Below are 18,862 nucleotides of genomic sequence, written 5' to 3'. Positions count from 1 at the left end.
AGGAACGAGGATGGGGCTGATAGCCGAGTGCTTGGGCTGGGGCCACAGTGTTCAAAGTCTTTGCCAGCAGGGTCTGTCCCCAGCATCGGGGCTTCGGAAGGGATTATTGCAGGTGTCTACACCAAGCAAATCTCAGATCCTGCAAGTGAATCGATAGGAAATTAGGAAGCATCCGCAGAGCGGATTGAAAAGAAAAGGATGTTTCTGTGTCGCAGCAAGACTGCAAGGGAAATCTCCTGGGGATTTCCCACCCACCTTTAGGAAATCTAGCCCTCAAACAGATCCGAAACAGCGAGGAGGCAGCATTTCTCAGTCTGGCAGGAGATGAAAAGCAAAAGCATTTCCCAAAGCATCACTTAGCAGGGGAACAAACACTGGCAAGGTTTGTGCTCCCTGGTACGATCCCCTACGGCAGCCAGATTTCCCTAGACAGGGTCTATGCAACAAAGCATCCCAGTTTCCCGGCACGTCCCCGGGCTGCTGGCTGCACCGAGGCTCGGCGGAGCACGTGGGCTGCACGTTGCTGTGAATCCATCGCCAAACCGCCAGCGATGTTGGCAGAAAGGGGCCGTGACTCTGGCTGGCAGCAGGTCCTGGGTTTGGTGTTTAATGCTCTGATAGGACTTGCTGGAGCCCACAGGAGCCTGAAACCCAAAGGAAGCCCCGCAGGTGTTTTAAAAAAAAAAAAAAAAATCAGATAAAGGGGAGTTGCGATTCCCTTCCAGCTTGTCTGGCGTCGTGAACGCCCATGCCATGACACAGCGGTACTTGTGCAGGCCAAGACACAACCCAGCATCGGCACTGCGGATTGAGAACCACCCCCGGCCTTTCCGCTGAAATCGTTCCCGGTGACGGCGGGGAGCAGCAAGCCTGAAACACGCTTTGCTTGGCCGTGCCGGAAGAACGGCTTTTCGGTAGGACGGGTGGTAACACGGTAAAAGCGCAGTGACTCGCCTGCTTTATAAAGTCCTAGGGAAAAGAATTCGACTCGTTTACTTTGTACTCCCAGAAGGATGGATGTTGCCCACCACGTCCCTGCCTGCCTCGAGGGGGAACACGGGATCGGAAAGCGGCTCGACACCTGCGCTTTCCACTCGAGATCCCGGCTCGCTCCCCAGATCCCATCTCCCAAACGCTGAGCCGGAGACATCCAGCCACAGACTCCTGGCACGACCAGCGACAGGGCTGAACGTTTGTGGGCTGCCCTGACCCGAAGTCCACGCGGAGGCTGAGATAACATCTGCCCATGGCTTCCAGACAGACGCTGGCCCTCTTTGTGAGACACCACAAGGGCAGCAGGGAAAGCCACGGCCGACACAGAGGGTAGCACATGAGGATACAGCCGGCTGGGCGCGGATACAACACTGCAACCCCGGCCAAAACCAGGGGCTTGGAAGTGCTGGAGGGTGATGTGGAGCAGCGCGAAGGCGGACTTGCTCTGTCAGGCAAGGGAAGGGCGGCCAAATATAAAGCAAAATTAAAGTTTAGGAAACTTCAGGCGTGAAATGCGTTCGCTGGGTATCGCTCGAGCGCTTCGTTGAAGCTTGAATGGTGGGTGCTTCTGCCTGCCCCACCTGGAGCCCCAGGTTGTTCCCCCCGTGGTTGTTCCCCCGCCCTGGGACAGCCTGCCTGGCATGGCCGGCACGGCGGGGTGGCATTTGGGTCTCGCTGGGGTGGCATTTGGGTCTCGCTGGGACAGCGGCGGTGGTCAGAAGCCGAGCTGGTGTCCCCTGGTTGGCAAAGAGGGCTGCAGAAACACCCACCGCAGCAGCAGCTTTGGGGCGATTCACAGCTAGATGAGGGTCAAGAAGCAAAAGAAGCCGTTTAATACGCCGTAGGGACAAGGCACACGTATTGAGGACGGGAATCATCCCCCGAGCAGCCCTGCAGGGCCTTGCGACCTCACTTAAGCACCAAGGAAGCCCAGGATCGCTCTGCACCGGCTCACATGGTAAATACCTGGGATGCAGCCTTCCCCGAGGCACCTGCCGTGCACCCTTTAAAGCTGGGGAGCAAAGCTTAATTCATCCCTGCTGCTTCTCCCAAACCCGCACCTTTCAGCCCCGCTGACCTGCTCCAAACCCCAGCTGCGACCGCCCCAAGATGTCTTTGTCATGGGAAGACGGAGCATTTCTAAAGGTGGCCAGACCCCTGCAGATGTTATCGGCAGCGGCGCCTGGGCTGGGACAAGGGGTGGCACGGGCAGAAAAACCACGTCGCGCACCAGGAACGCGGACATTGCGATGGTGGGAGGGGGGGTAAATGGGATGCTACGGGCTGGCGTGAAATCTCCTACAGCATACGGGTTTGCATGGAAACCAGAGAGGAGGAAAGCTTGCAGCGCCGGGCAAGCGGCAGCGATTTAAATCGCAGGTCCCAGACCTGCGCCGCGGCAAATCGGAGCAGCGACAGCAGCTGCAGGGCCCCCGGCTACTGCTCTGCCCCCGCCAAGGAGGTCGTGTCCCTCCGACGCAGCTGAGACACAGCTAACCGAAGCGACGCTCGCACAGATTTTGGAGAGGGCTTTCCACATGCTCAGTCCCTGCCGGCTTCCAAGCCTGCTCTAATTACAGAGGACGCTGGATGTTTATAGCATGCGCTTCGAGCCCGCGGGGAGCGGAGACGCTTCCCGGCCAGCCTGCGAACTCCAGCCGCCGCCAAGTGACGTTTTCCCGGACGGCCACGACTCTTCCCTCCCTCTCCTGCTCCTGTTTTGCCTCTCGGCCAGTCTCCGGCGTCAGCGCAGGTCCCAGAGGCTGGCGTTGCACAACGCCGCTGTGCAGCAGCTCCCGGGCTGGGGAATAACACATTCCGTGTTTGGGGCAGCAGGGACTTTTTTTTGCTTTGAGTATCACCGCCTATTCGGGGAAGCGGAGGAGAGCTGGAAACGCCACCTCCCTCCTTGCTCACCCTTCGTCCCGCTGTCCCACCCTAAACAACCATAACCCTGCCGGCTACTGCTGCCCTCGCGCTGCCCGCTCCCCCGAGCATCTCTGCTCCTCTCCTGACCGATTTGGGAAATTCCCCCCTCTCTGCACAATCTCCTTCCAGTTTCTGCTCCTCTCCCTGGCTCTGAGATGATAGTTTGTTCTTTTTTTTTTTTTCCTCCTCCCTTTTGGGGATTTTCAGCACTGAGATCATAAATTGAGCCTTGTGGTGAGGATGCTGAGTATCAGCTGCTTGTGACTACAACCAGATCCCAGCAAGCCTTTTCCTTGGAAGAGAGAGATCCATGGCGTGCTGACCTCAGGCAAGCCGTAGACCTTGCTGCGGCAGCGGAGAGGGGAATTAGCTGCAACCACCTTCATCGATGTCCGAGGACCCGGCTGCAGAGGGACAAACTGCCCCAGGACACGGCTGGGGACCCTCCCAAGGAGATTCACCCATTCCCAGCTGACTGACACCATGCCAAGCACAAAAAAAAAAATCCCGCAGCAGCAAATAAGTGGCCGGGAAAGAATAAATTCAATGCCGTGAGACTGCTGCAGCCCCAGGGAGCCCATGGATCCCTCCATTAGGTGATGCATAATTTATCTTCCTGCTTTGCAGCAAGACCTTTAGACAGCGCAGGACAGACGATCTGTTCCCTGTCCCTGCGTGCATATGCTGCAAGCACTGGAGAGCTGTGAAAGGTTGGGGGAGAAGGGGCAGAGACGCTAAGAGAGGTGAATCACCCAAAGGTTACAGGTGGCTGCGGAGCACGGGTCCATCTAACGCCCCGTGCTTTGGCCATCGTGGCCCCGAGGGACGAACGTCCCTTCCTGAGCTGCAGGCAGTTGGCAAAAAGCAATTTTGCAGAGCAGAAGGGGTAAACTTCAGCATTTTGCTACCCAAACCAGTGCCAAAGCAGGCGGGATAGTTCAGCAATGAACCCTTCGCTCCACTTTAAAGTACATTCGTACTAAGCGTCATCCTAGGAAAAAGCAGCGGCAAGCGGAGACGGCAGCCGAGGCATCCCTAGGCTGGAGACCTGCCCTCCTCGGAGCCATCCAAAGGGAAACCGGTGAAAGGAGCGTTCCCAAATGCACAGCTCGGGCTGCGAGGTGGATTTCTCCTTCGCCGATCACCCGCCACGCAGCCCCGCAAGCTTGCCCTGCGCTTTACCCCGCGCAGATAAGACAGGAAGAAAACCACAAATATTTGCTAACGTTGGCTGCAGACAGCTTGGGGTGAACCCAGGCGTTGCGGCGGGGCTATAAAATCCTGCTCCGGCCTTAGGGCCGTAACCTCGGCTGCCCTCCAGCTTCCACCTCCTCGTCCCCTGGTCCCTCCTCGGGGGACGATGGCCGCCCCGATGCTGTCCCCAGCTCCCCGGGGAGCGCCAGCGGCTCAGGGCTTTTGCTCCGAGTTTGAACACACGCGATCCCTTCCCTGCTGCAGCTCCCCAACGAGCACTGGCTCCTCCAGCCCATCACCGCAGCGTCTGGTCCACAGGTTCGGCTGCACCCAAGCTTGGATCATGCGCGTCAGGGAAGGGACCCTCGGCACGGCCACGCTGCCGCAGTCTCAGCCCTGCGTGGTGTGGGCTGGAGATGATGTCCAAAATCATCCAGGCCATCCAACCACCCCAGGCTCCGGGGATGGAGAAGGGTCTGCCTGCACCAAACCCCAAATTAACACAGGCCCAGGGTCTACCCTCTTCCTCCTCCTCTTCATCCCCACCTCACTCCCTCATTTCTGCTCCGGACTCAGATCCACATTGGCAGCGGGGTCGAACTGGCCCAGCCTTGCCTGTGACGATCCTCATCGCCTTCGACGACAGCCTGAGGAAGACACAAACGCCCCTCAAGAGCTTCAAGATCCCCGATTCGACCTAAAAATAACAGCAGCACACCTCGTTCCCCTTCATTTAACCCGCAGCAAAGTCCACGGGAAGGCTATTTTTAGTCTCCTTAGGTTAGGTTTTGTTAAGCCAGTAACACTTTGCCAACGGGATCGCTTACAGGTTAACTCCTGCGGAAAGCACACACATCCCTGGGACCCGGCCCCGGCCGGGGTGCAAACACCCCCTTGCATCGCTGCTGCTGAATTTTCCGGCCTTTCCTGGGTAATTAACCAGTGCAAGTCAACGCATTTCCCTCGTTAGCAACGGCTATGCTAAATGGACCGCACCACCCGGCTACCATGAGCTCACGCGTCCTCGTACTCACCCAAACATGGGTACGTATGGTGTATTATACCGTCTTTTTCTCCCTCTTTATGGGACACAGCTGCTAGTTTTAAAAAAAAAAAAAAAGAAGATCCCGGGATCTTCTCTTCATCAGGGACCTGCTCCATCTTTGGGACAACTGGAATTTAGGCATTTTTTCCCCGCAAACATCTACAAGTTCCGATTTTCTGGAGGACCCAGGTGCTTTGGTGGCACGCTGTGACATCGGATGCTATTTGCTCTCTGCTCACCGCATAAGGAAACGAGCACCACTTCCATTTTCCCAATTTTCGGGTCCATCAATCATTTGCCGCGACGTCCCGTTTGCAATGCCTCCTAGTAGGAGGCTGTTATTTTGGTTTGAACGCTACGCGAACACCAGCCTTCTCCTGAAGGCTTAGGACGTGGAAAGCATGTGTGGGTAGGAGGAAGTGTGTCAAAGAGATTTTATTTTTAAAAAGTTGCTTATCTATAAATATAGTTGAAGAAAATAAATATTTGGACAACATTAGCGTGTTTGGATTGGGTTAAAAACTACTTTACTTCCCTCTGCTATTTACTGAAGTCTCTGCTGTGCACGTGGCTGGACCCACGCTGCAAGAATAAGGGCTCCAAAAAAAAAAAAAGCCCAAGAGGTGTCGCAGAGCAAAACGCAAGCCAGTTCCACGCTAATGCAAATTCCTGTCGCTGCGGGGAAGCTCATTCAAGCCTTCCTGTTTGGATGCAGCGAGGAGCATGCGAAAACGCTTTGGAGAGGACGATGACTTTGCACAGGCAGGACGGGAGTAAGTTCAGGCGACGTAACTGGGAGTTAAATCAGAAACAGCCCCAGCTGCTCTCCCGAAGCTGATGCCCCCCCAAAAGCCAGCAAAGGCGACTTGGCTCTGATAAAAGCAACTCCCCAGATTGCTAACCGCCACAGGAACAGCCTCAATCATTAAACGAGCGCCTCTCAATCATTACCCGCCACATCCCCCGCCCTTTGCGTCCTCTTCGAATCCTTGTAGGGCTTTTAAGGTTTTACGCTTGCACGCCTGCCTTCTGCACCGCACGCGAATTGAGAAGGAAAAGGACATCGCAGCACGAAGCTGGGCCGTTCCCCACGGGACGCGTGTCCGCATACTCACACTCTTTCATCATGCCGATGTCCACGCAGCGCTTCAGCCGACACGCCTGGCAGTGCCGCCGGTTGTCCTTGGTGATTTTGCAGTCACCGTTGAACGGGCACGTGAACATCGCTTTCCTCTTCATGCTCCTCCTGGAGAGGAACGGAAAAAAAAAAAAAATATCTTGGGTCAAATCAACACTGTTTTGACCGTGCAAGAGGCTGCTCCGAACATCAGGAGGAGATGCAAGCACAAATCCAGCTCTCTGGACAGCAAACTGCTGGAGAGAGATTGCTAAGAGGATGCTGGAAACATCTCTGACCTGACTCTGTTCAGCTCAGCTGGTCGCTCGAGAAGAATAAGTTGGAGAGGTTGTACCTGCCTGGGTGCATCTAGGGGTTTGATCTTAGAGGTTCGGGCGTTGCTGGACAGCACAGAAAAAGGACAACTTCTTACAAGGACGCGGCGCAGGGGTTCAACCACAGGTTAAGCCGCTTTCTGGTTTTGACCAGGTATTTTGAAGGCCAAAAGAAGGGTGGAAGGATTGCAGAAGAAACCCCTACCAGCAGCAAAAGAAACCAGAGCGGAGGCCAACACGTACCAAAGCAGCCTGTGTTATTAAACATTTACCAGCCTTTAAAGCCTGGCTTTGCTAGAATAACTGGCTGGAGTGCATGTTTGCGTGCGCAGGAGAAAGAAATCTCACTGCAGGATACAAGAGAAACAACACTTAACATAATAACCCTCTCTTCCACCAAAACCACACCGTGCCACGTTAATCGGGTGCTGCAATCGGGCCTGTAAATCTTCCAAGTACAAAGGGTCAAAGCCAGAGGTCCCAGCGAAAACTCGCCTTTCGGCGCGATATCCGCTAATGACACATTACAGGCATAGCTGAGCTGGTCCATTGAGGGCGGTTTCTCCGCTGCGCTCGGAGATGCCGCGTTTTTGCTTCGGAGAAAGTTACTCAACCGTCTGCCGTCAGCCAGCAAAGCTTATCTCTGGCTTTGCAAGCATTTCTGAAGGTACCACTTGCTTTAAATGAAGGCATGATTTTGAATGGAGGTAAACCAAGCCCAGGACACCTCCAGGCTGGAAAAATCAAAGCGAGGGATGTTCAGAGTTAAACGCAGCAGGGAAGCAGAGCCGAGATGCAATTCAGGTACGACAGTGAGAAATCTGCCACCGAGTTAATGCTGTATTTCAGCACCAGCACGAAGAGGCTCCTGCTAGAAAGAGAATTATTCTAGCAATAAAATCCCTCCACGAAGCTGAGCCGATGGGGCACAACCCCTGCGCTCCACAGGCGAACAACGGGGACGTACCAAACGGGCGGCTGCAGGCTGAGAGGGCGATGGCAGAGGGGCCCCTCCGTCCCAGGATCGGCGCCAAGCCTGCGCTTATAGGGTATAAATATAAAATATGTTCTCGGGCTGCAGACCCGAGCGGCACGTAGCGTGCAATTAGAGGCTATTTTAGAAAGGGAGATGTAAACAAAGCGGCTTTACTCTCCCTTCACCTCACAGATGAATAAATGCATTTAGGAAAATTAATATAGGAGAGGCGGATGGCAGAGCCCTCCGTAACCTGCCTTACACCAAGAAATTCCTGTTTCGGCCAGCAGCCGGCTCTCAGTTTATTGCTTTTCTCTGGGTTTTCCCCTTCCACCAAGACCAGCGGGACCTTTGCTCTCCCAGGAACGGGGACAAACCTTCCTCAGCTCAGGGGCAAGCCAGGATTTGGAACTAAACACCCCAAAATCTCCCAGTTTTGGTGAGAGCGACTCTGGTTTTGAGCATCTGGGGCAGGCAGGCAGCTCATCTTTTCCCCCAGAGCAAGGCTGGGGAATGCACAAACAAGCCAGAGAAACACGAGGCCCTCAGGCAGGGAAAGATGTCCCGAGTGCGAGGGCAAGCCAACATTATGGGTTTGGTATGAAAATTGCAGTTTATTCGAATACAGGGTGGCTGGGCACAATAGAGGGTTTCTAAGCAGTCGCTTCTCTGTCCCGAGGGTCCGCGGCTCTCGGCGACGAGGGGCCCCCCGAGTTACACCAGCAGCGCAGAGCGGCGGCCGCGCAGCCCACAGCAGGAGCTCACGCCGTCCAGCTCTGGTGTATTTTTATAAAGCTCCAGAACTAGCCATTTCAAGGCTCATTTAAGATCCCTGTCCCAGGCAGGCTGCCGAATGTTAAAAATAACGAGATCCCTCCCTGCGCAAACCCAGCCCGCGAGTGAGAGTAAACACAGCCGCGGCCAGCGGCAAGCGGCAAGGGAAGCTGGGGTTTGCCGAGGGGGGAGCGATGTGCTCCGAGGTCGGGGTGGCCGTACCTGGTGGTGGCAGGGGAAATAGGGACAGCGTTCCCATGCGCGCTCTCCACCATAACCACTCCCTGCGTGCAAACGCAGCGTTGCAAAGGCCGGGTTGCTGTGCGCGGAGGGGAGCCGTCGCTCACCGGTGCTTGCAGGATGCCCATCTCATGGGGGCAGGAGGAGCCCGGCTGGTTTTATCTTGCCCAACAGATCCTGTCCTTGATGGAGAGCAATCCAGCCACAGCGAGGACTGCGATTTGCCTAACTCCAGCTCCGCAAGCCAGAAAACCCGATCGTTAACCACCCCCCTCGATTGCAGCAGTTGAGCTCCATCCTTGGTCTTCGGTAGACGCATGCCCAACGGTCCTACCTAGCACGCCGAGGAGAAAGCAAACCCCAGTGCCTCTATAAAATGGCTTTTAGGTTATCAGAAAGGTGAAGTTACATAAAAAACAGATGGTGAATAGCAGCCCTGGCAGCCCCCACCAGAGGGAGGGCAAAGCCCAGACCAGACCCGCATCATATGGCAGGTATTAGTGCTGTGCGCCATCCTTCCCCTTTACCAGACAGGGCTGATCTTCAAAGTAACTAAGTTATTTATTAGCAAAATGGGCTTTCGATGCACACAACTCTCACATTTGCAGAACCTGTGAAATACTGTTTCCCGAAAGCTACCCTACTCATAACCAAACCCCGCAGTGGCCTTCCTGGCACGCCCTTTCCATCACCCACCACATGGCTAATATACGAGGAGTCATTTTGGCACCAAGGCCGCAGCAGAACCATCTCGCGCAGCCATCACAAACCATCTGGGGTAGGATAATCCCCAGTTTCTTCCCCCATTCCACCTACGCAGCCCTCCAGGGAAGCCCCTTGGGGTACACCAACAGCCAAGGCAACACCAGGAGCAGAGCTGCAGCTTTGCATTTTTTTTTTTTGCTTGCATTTTCTCCCCCAAATCCTGCCAGCTCCATCCCCCACTTCCGATCCCAGGAATAATCCAGACGACTGCACCTTGCCCTGAAATATCTTTAGAGATCTCTGGGGAAGGAAGAAGAGGGGATGGATTTATTTCAAAAGTTTCATGTAGAACACGGCGAAGGACTGGGGAGGATTACGGGAGTGGGAGATGCAGGGATGCAGACAGGATGGGTGGGGACTTCATAGGTTTTGAAATACCCAGAGCCTTTCCAAGCAGCTCTGCTATTAACGCCCAGTGTCATTGCACTGGGGGAAAATTAGGAATGCAGAAGAAACCAGAGAAACCACGGGTGCTTCAGCCAAGACACAGCAGAATAAATCACTCGGGCTTAGCTGCTTTTTAAGAGCTCCTGAGCAAACAGCAGAGCTCAATAAAAGGCCACTGTTGCCATTAGCATCATTAGTAAACAGTGGACTTTGAAGCAACCGGCCAAAGGTTGCCTCACGCCTGTTTGGGCTGCAGGTTACATCTACGTCTGAGCACCCAGAGGTGCCAGTAAATTGCTAATGCCTTTTAGAGAGTCATTAAACCCAGGACCTCCCGGGGAACTTCACACCAGGGAATGGGGTCCCACAGGTACGTCCCCAGGGCAGGCGAGATCCACCAGGAGGTCCTGCAGCAGCTCTGCTGTCACCCCGGCGAGCCAAGGCTCAGGCTGCATTTTGCTGCATCCCTCCACTATGGTGCACAAGGCTCCGGGTACAGAAAAAACCAGTCCCGGTCCAGCCTGCAGAGAAGACTAAGTCACGTCTACAGCCTGAGTGCACTCAAAAAGAGCTACGAAACCTTCCCAAGGTTTTGCTGCTGCAGCGTGACATTCGCAGCCGCTTACGCTCTTTTAGCCCCTTCCAGCCAAGGCTGCGAGTCCAACCTTCCCGTTAAGCATAATCAGCCACCAGAAACTGATACCAGCACAGTGATTTTTTTTTTTTTTTTCAAAGACCTGCGCAGGGAGCACGAGCTGAAAGTTGAAAAAACGGCAAGTGTACACGAGCACAGCCCGTTATAAACCCCAAGGTGCTGGCAAAGGGATGCAGAGCTTTTCTAGGAGAGTTTTAGGGGTCCAGGCTCTTCCATGGCAGTGCTGTTATATTTTAATGCAGAAAGCACTTAGATACTGTGGCAGCAGCAAGCATTAATTAATTCAGCGATTGAAAACGGCATGTAAACAAGCCTGTGTAAGCAAGAGGGAATACACCAAGACCTAGCATGGGGAGAGCATGCCTGGAAAGCAAGATTTAAAAAACAGTAAAAACCTTAAGTTGAAAATAAAGGCTTTATATGGGGCATGAAGGGCCAGCTGAAGATGAGAGCTTATCACATCATTAAGATGTCTGTTCAGAAATACTGTCACAGTTGTATGTTTTACATGATTACAACGGTGTGACAATAAAGATGGGGAAACACGGCAGCAGGGCTCCCAGCGTTAGTGCAAGAGCCACGCGGCACCCAGGAAGGGTTCGTCAAGCAGCACCGGCCATTTCAGAGGTCAAAAGCCGGACCCTTGCCTCTGGGGCCACAAAGGGGACAGGGGAGGTCAGGGGCACCAGACCACAGCACGGAGGAGAGCACCTGAAAGAAGAGTTACTCATTTAGCAACAGTAATTGAGGAAAATGTTGTCGCTCAGGTTGGCCGGGCTTCGAAGCTGCCCTGTTTGAAAACAGACTGCAAGACTGTGGTATGTGAAAACCCCCATCTAGCCCCGAAATTCCTGCAAGAGGAGGAGTTATGACTCCGCTGTGAAAGTTCAAGCTCTGGTTGCTGTAACAGCCCAGCTCAAGGAGTAAAGCTGTGCACTCTGATGTTCGCAGTCCCGCAGCCACCTGTGCCACCATCTCATTACAGTGCAAAATACTTGAGCAAGGCTTTTCCCAGCCAGTCCCACGCCGGTCATTATCTTGCTTCATTTCACCAGCGCTTAGTCATTCTCTCACTTGGTGCAAGCGATCTGAACTCCCACGTGAATGGTTCAGCACCGTCTGTACGGGAGCATCGCCTCGACAGGCACCGGGGTAAAACCAAGCCGCTAACAACTATCCACAAACCTGCAGCTCTCCAGACTTGGAGACCCTGGCAGCTTTCAGAGATGTTTCTGCCTCGCTGAGGACCAGCTTGAGACCACTCAAGACCCCCCCACCTGACAGGGGGGAAAAAAAGCCTCAAAACAGCTGCATATACAGCCTACGGCTACTTTAAACCCCCCAAGAGCCAGAGTTGTGAGTGAAAGGCTGCTTGATTTTGGAAAGAGCTTGGTGCCTACTCCAGCAGGTGGGCAGAGGACCCCGTGCATCTCCATGCACAAGCGTGCAGAGCTTCAGAGCAGACATTAGAGGCAGCTTGCTTTAAAGAAAAGAAGTTTGTGGCCATCATACCAGTTCAGTTTTCAAAGACTGCTAGTTTTGGGGGTATTTTTCCCCAGGTGCCATCCATAGTGTCCTAGAGGCTCTTGCACTCCTGCCTATACAGCACGTGGAGGTCTGCAAGGCTTCCAGTCAGACAGAAATCTCTGGCTAAGGGAAAAACAACCTATTTCCCAGCAGTGGGGTTCCACAGTAAGCCACAAGAAGGGAAACAGTTTGTGATTTCTCCATTATCAAGATTTTGCAGGCACGTCAGCTGTCTGCAAGGCAGGCACAGGTCTGGCAAGGCTCTCTGCAGCCCAGCTTTGGAGGGATACAGGTAACCAGAACAGCAGCCGAAGCAGCACCCTGAGGATCCGATCGCCTGCTCCTCAAGGCTTGCTGGTTACGGAGTAAGATTCCTCCTCCCCAAAGACTCTCACTCACCTGAAGAAGCCCTTGCAGCCTTCGCAGGTCATGGCATTGAAGTGAAAGCCAGTGGCTCTGTCCCCGCAGACGCCGCAGATTCGGGGCACGTTCCTGTCAAACTCGCCGGCTGGGTCGGGAAGCGATGTGCTAGCAGCCATGGTCTCCATGTCTGGGAGAGCAGAGAAAGCCAGGTATTTATTTTATAAAGCTGTCACAGCTATACAAAAAGCAGATTAGCTGCAAATAAAGGATTTTTTCCTCGGCTTCAACACAATCTGGCAAGAAAAGCTTCCATGTTCCCTCTGGCTTCGTGCACTAACGCCACCAAAAAGCAGGTTCTAGCTAGTTTTTAGTATGCATACGCATTTACTTATCTACCCAGTAAAACCAGGACTTATCCCCCCTTCCCATACCCCCAGCCTTAAACGCACCGCAGAGCATGCTTATAGTAGTTTGCTGTGCATCAGCGAGAGAACTCCTATAGCCCACCCCAAACCCAGACCGCTTCTTCCCCCCCCCCCCGACTCCTTTGCATTTGTTTTCAGAAAGCCTTCAAGGGACCAGAATTCACCCAGATCGATGCTGCAAAAACCACAGGGAAAGAGGTCACGCCGCCCGTACGCTGGCGCAGAATTTCCCTTGTGCACAGACAGGAAGCGGCACCAGCACACTCACACCAGCTCCCGTAAGTGAGAAAAATCCCAAACGCAAGTCAAATGAACAGCGTTTAAAAAAAAAAAAAATGCTCAACAGGGACGTAAACAAGGGAGGGAAGAAATAGTGCTCCTAACGCAGATCGCTGAAATGAATATTGAAGTGGAGCTTTTAATAGACTTTGCCTGGCTTACAATATCCACTGGTAGAAGTCTGTCTCCTATTAGAAAGGCTGAGTATCTAAAAGCACTGGGAAAATAAAGGTTAGAAGTTTTCATGGTGCCAAATCTTGGTAAAGACCACACCGAGGCTGCGGTTTCAGATGGCACCATCCAGGAGTTTGCTAGGACAGGCTGGGTTTGCAGCTCAGCTCGGCTCACCCGGCGAGTTCTCAGCAGCTCCTGGGCCTCGGTCTCCCCATACACGGGACAGAAGTACCCCTTCTGCGCATCTCAGGATGAGAAATTTTAAGTTGACTCAAGAGCTTCAAACAATTTTTGTTTTGTTTTAAGTATGGCTAAATGCTTTCTCAAGAGGACTGCTGCCTAGCCGCGTCCAGTCTGCTTGCAAAAGGCTTTTAGCCAGTGCTGGAATTGTCCTGTATAAAATACTCTTTACCAGTCCCTCAATAACTCCAGACAGTGAGTCTGGAGCAAAAGCGAGTTCAGAAAAAAAGCAAGAGGACAACCCTACAATTTAAGTCTCACTGTAAGTCTACCAGACTGCTATTGTTTGATCCCAGTAAAGCCTGGTCTCCTCTCGATCCCTCACCAGGGGAGAGCACCTCTGCAGAGCTTGCACACAAAGCCCAAAGGCCCTACGGCCGGCAAGTGATATCCTAGACAGCTCCTAAAGCAACTCCAGGAGCTGGGAGTTTTCTCCGATCTTGGTTTCACCTGTACCTCACCTGAAACAGCAGAGCCAACGGTCCCTAGCACCTTTAGATAGGAGTCCTAATCATCTACGCTGCTTGGAGAAAGCTCCCAGGAAAAGACAGACACAATCCCAAGGAGAACGTCCTCTGCGCGGAGGAGGGTCATCGTTTACCTGTATCTGGAAGGTACGCCACGCTCTGCTGGTGCATTTCCCAGGAGCTCCGGAGCCGGGACATGGAGCCACCTGCAATTAAAAAGACAGACGGGACACAGTCTGAGACAGCTCAAAACTTATCGAGGTCAGTGAGTCAAAGGAGAGCGTCTGACTCCACTCCCCGGTCACAGCTCGCTCCAGCCCCTTGGCGAGACACGAGCACCGTGCCCAGGGTGGGGTGATCTCGAAATAGCCTGCCGGCTCGGGTACCACTTGTCTGGTTCCCACACCACCTCCTCACCGCAGATCAGGGAGGAGATATCGCAACGCCCCGGCCACCCTCCGCGCGCTGGCAGGTTGCTAAGGGAGCTGGAGGAACGCACCGGTGAACACGGCAGCCACCCTCGGCGAGAGCAAGAGCACAGGAAGGAAAGAGGACGGCGAGAGGTGCTCAACTCGTTCCTTTAACCTCAGTAATATTTTCCTATAAGTTTAAATTTCACAATTCAGCCTGTCAAGCGTGCAGCAGCAGCATGAGACCCACCGGCTTGCGTGGGATGGTATCAAGCAGAGCTGAATGGCTGCTATAAACACGGGTCCTCGTTCAACAGAGCATGCATGCCCACAGCGGGATCACTGCAGCCTTTTCCTCCCTTCTCGTGTTATTTGGTTCTTTCAGCAGCTCTGCTCATGGATGGGAAGCACCACCCTGGCACCAGGCTAACATGGTGTTGGGACAGAGCTATGGAAAGGTTTTATTAAGGTGCTGTGCCTTCCTTGGGCTTCTCCTCGAGGCCTGGCTAACCTGGAGCCAACAGCCTGAGGGGTTGGCTTGTCCTCATGGGTCACTCCACCGTTCAACACAAATTCACGGCCCTAAAGAACGAAGGTGCCACACTCTAGGGCCAAAGGACAGAGAGCTGTGGATGCAAACCACGTCCCACGGCTGGTCAGCTCACAAAACATGCCTCCAGCCAGAGGGTTTGTTCCCCCCCGAGTGCCATGCTGCAGAACCACGCTGCAGCAACCACCAAGGGTCATCTCAGAAGTGAACGGCCAAGAGCAGCACTTGGGCATCTCCTCCTGGGAAAGGAGCGCACAGCGGGGCTTCTGGATCCGGGATGAGCCCGAGACTCACCCGTGCTTGGCAGAAACCTGCTCAGACCAGCTGCCAAGCACCCTGCCAAGCATCCGCCTCCATCCCACCAGGTTTCAAGGCCCACGGTGGGAAGTAGGGCGCAGACAGCCCCAAGAAGGCTCTCCTTCCTGAAGGGCTGGATTCCAGGAGTGCTGACAGGGCCATGGCAAAACACCCGCTGAGCACCCAAACTGGAAGCTGCTCCGTTGGTCACGCAGGGCATCTCTCTCCAGCGAGCAGCAGGGCTGCTTTTGGGTGAAGACCTTTGTGGAGACCTCAGCAAACCTTCTCTCTGCCAGACAGACATCCTGATGCACCATTTAATACTTCTCCAGCGCTTTGTGTTGCTCCCTGCTCTACCACACCTTCCCAGGACCATGCATGGGGACTCCGACACCTCCAGCATCACGAGGCAGGATGAGGAAAGCAGGTGCCGATGGCAACCAGTCAACCTAGGAAGGGTCTCCCCCCACCCTCGTCATGCCCCTTGCTTTCTCCAGCTCTCGAGTAAAAAAGCAAGAGGTGATTTGCTCACCAATGTCCATGAGAGAGCAGTAAGTCTGTGCCAGATGCAATTCCCACACGGATGACAGCGCTGCTTCAACCTACTGTCTCTGACTTCTTGGAAAACGTTACTCAGCCCCATTAATGGAAGTGACACTGGTGCGCGGGGTGGAACGCACACAGGAGTTTCCCTCCACCCCCATGAAAGGTCGCTCATTCATCAAACCTGACATTTAGCCTTCACCTCGTGGAAGAAGCAAAAAAAATAATTGTGTTAGAAGCACTGACCTCTTTCAAGCAGACACCAGAAAGGTTAAACCAGTTTTGTAGCTGGTTATAGCAAAGTTGCAGCAACCCAGTCGTCACCCCAGCAAAGCCCCAGGGTTGGCTCTGAGCAGCCGTGCTTCGCTAAATCCAAGGTTTCCCCATCATGTCATTCCCAAGGCACCAAATCCACGCATAGGTCAGGAAACGTCAACTTTCAGATGATCCTTTTTTTGGGTTTGTACAGAGCTGTCACAGCAGCGAAGCTCAAACCAGCCGCAAGACGCTGGCAGGGAAGGCTTGCGTGATCGTAATTAGCAACTGGAGCCCTCCGCTGGGATGCTGCCAGATGAGGAAGCAGCACAGGAGCCACCACGGTCGAGGTTTAAAGACATGGGAAAAGCTCACCTGCAGGAGATGCTGAGAAGGAAGAACAGCACAAAGAAGCCAGCTGACTGCTGTGTGCAAAGGGCTGCAGCTGGTAGCTCAGCTCCAGCCCCCCCCCCGCCCCCGCCAGCAACTTATTTGGGCCAGGGTTGCGATAGATCCCTCGTACCTGGGAAGCCAGGAGGATGCGGCAAGGCAGAGGCAAGAGCTGGCTCCCCCTGCGCATCCCTCTTTGCTTTACCCAGCGGGGTGACTCACTTCTGCTGGCTACTGGTGCCAGAAAGACCTAGCCCGAGGCGGTGCCATGCCTCCCCCTCGGTACATCCCCCTGGCACAGCCGGCGACGCAGCTGGCCCATCTACGACCAGCGTGCCGACGGACCAGCGACGCAGCCCTTGCACACGCACGGCCTCCATCGCTGCAACTGGAAGAGTCATTAATCCCAAGCAGGAAACGTCTCCAGCTTTGGCCTCCAGCCCCGTCTGACTAACCGGAGCCTCGCAGATGGGGACCGGGGGTAGGCGGCAGCTTCCCAAAGCAGGTGGCTGATGGTGAAGCGTGGACGGAACCGCACGCTGCTGGCCGAGAGCCCCGCGTGAGCAGCAGTTCAACAGCTGGGCTCAGGGAAAGCAGCACACAGCCGGGAAGCTAAAACACATATGTTAGAAGCCAAACAACCGTACAAGGGGGAGAACATCCTCTGGAAGGGTTTGCCATTCCCCAAACATAAGCCGGCTTAAGGGAAACTGGGCAAGTCATCCTGAAAATTAGCGTAACGGCCACCGAAGCCACAGCCCGGTGACCGCGGCGCGGCTGCGTGAGCACTGGGACCTCCAGTGTGGGGTGCGGGAGGGACATCTGGGCTCCTGGGGAAGAAATGAGAGCATGGAAAGTTACCTGCTCATACAGGGAAACGGGCACAGCGTCTGCTCTTCTTCCTCCTTTACGCTAAGCCCAAAGGAGGATCCTCGGCTTTTAAATCTGCATTTAATTCTAAGTACCCTCAGTAACCGCTCGTAGGCTGGTAGGAAGCATTTTGCTGAAGCGTTTTCTCATGCTTTATCACTTTCCTTTTTTTCCTCGCCAACTTGCAAAACTCACGCTCACAGCTCATCAGGACTTGGCAGAAGGGAAAAGGCTTCGGAGGACAATTGCTCCTGCTGAAAGTCTTAGTCACTCGCATTCGGTGTCTGCACAGCAGCAGGTTTCCCTCCCACCATCACGGCACCAAAATGCCTCCTTCCAACAGACCGTTACTGGCCACGGCAATAGCCAGAGCTGGGGATAACACACCAGCTAAGACAAAACCAGAGCCAGAAACCAGTGCTAGAGGCCAATGCAGAATACCCGGTGTGGGAGACCGGTTGTGGGGCTGCTGCTCAGATGTCAGCTGGGCCACACACTTTTTCCTGATAAGCAAAGCCAGAAATACATTTTAACATGAATGCCCAGTGTAAGAAATACCTAAAAGCAGGACCCAGGGCTTTGCCTGGCCAAGGATGCAAAGATATGGGTTTGTATTCAGCCAACTGCTCCCCAGGAAGTTCAGACTTTGCTGAGATTTGGGGGAGAAACCAAGCCAGTTAAGGAACAGCTGAACATTCCCAGAAAACAAGAGTGACATTTCATTAAAGAGGCTTTGAAGTCTTTGGAGTTTTGAGACTAACATCATTAAACATTTTCAGGATGCAGAAAATAAACTGTTACAATACTGTAAAAGTATTTGTCACGTTCTCAGTATCTTCGTTGCTCCATCAAAATGCATTTTTTGGTTAAATTTATTTGCCAAGCAAAACAAAAAAAATCTTTACGCACGTGGTCCGAGAGGAACAGGCTGGTTTCTGAAGTCTAAGTAAATCCTCACCCCTGGCACCACTCTGATTTGCTACTGAAGACTCTAAGTCTTGGAAAGACCCATTCATTTACATGGAGGTTTTACTATTTTCCTGGCTCACACTCAATTAACACCACTGTTGACATGTCAAAACAAAACAATGCTCCATGGAGCCTCTGCAGAGCCTCTGGCAACGCACTTGCATTTTAAGAAGCTTTTTCCAGTACAAATCAGCCTATTCATAACATCTAGTTGCAGCATGCGAGCAACCCTTTTCTCTATTAAAAAAAAGACAATTAAATAATTTCCTTCTGTAGCTCCGGGGAGCCCTGTTATTTCGCTGCTTTCCATGAGATTTATTAGACAGCGGATTGTCAGCCTCCCGGGAAGATGAAGCACTGTTCCCGCACGAGCCCAGCACCAGCCCATGCATGGATGGTGGCTCTACGCGTTGCACGTGGATGGATGTAGCAGGTGAAGCTCCCTGTGCTGCCGCATGGTTGGATCCCTCTTGCCACCGCTAACCTCCATTTCTAGGTTGGAAGAACATTTTTTTTTTTTTTTTTGCAAGACCCAAAGTGGCTGCAACCTCCTGGGAGCTGGGCAAGGCAGTGTCATGAGACTGGCAGCTATTTATTAGCTGATGCAAGTCAGCTCATGCCACCCCTTCCTCCATTAAATTGATTAGATTTAAAAACCCTCCTGGAGCCTCTGCTAACGCCCCCAGACCAAGG

General features: G+C 53.5%; 1 protein-coding gene across 4 annotated transcripts in view; it reads right to left on the bottom strand.

Moving 5' to 3' along the window:
* Positions 1-18,862, bottom strand: part of VDR (vitamin D receptor) — a 40,357-nt gene that overhangs the window by 5,580 nt on the left and 15,915 nt on the right. For all 4 annotated transcript variants that reach the window (XM_075525582.1, XM_075525584.1, XM_075525585.1 and 1 more), the window contains 3 exons: positions 14,020-14,091; positions 12,337-12,487; positions 6,277-6,407 (listed from right to left, as the gene is read on the bottom strand). In XM_075525582.1, coding sequence (XP_075381697.1) covers positions 6,277-6,407; positions 12,337-12,487; positions 14,020-14,083 — 346 coding nt within the window. In that variant the 5' untranslated portion in view covers positions 14,084-14,091. The remainder of the gene's footprint in view (positions 1-6,276; positions 6,408-12,336; positions 12,488-14,019; positions 14,092-18,862) is intronic.

This window comes from Mycteria americana, chromosome 26 (genome assembly GCF_035582795.1).
Source record: "Mycteria americana isolate JAX WOST 10 ecotype Jacksonville Zoo and Gardens chromosome 26, USCA_MyAme_1.0, whole genome shotgun sequence".
NCBI classification, from domain to species: domain Eukaryota; kingdom Metazoa; phylum Chordata; class Aves; order Ciconiiformes; family Ciconiidae; genus Mycteria; species Mycteria americana.
The sequence above is the reverse complement of the archived record's forward strand: the minus strand, read 5'-3'. Positions and strand labels throughout refer to the sequence as shown.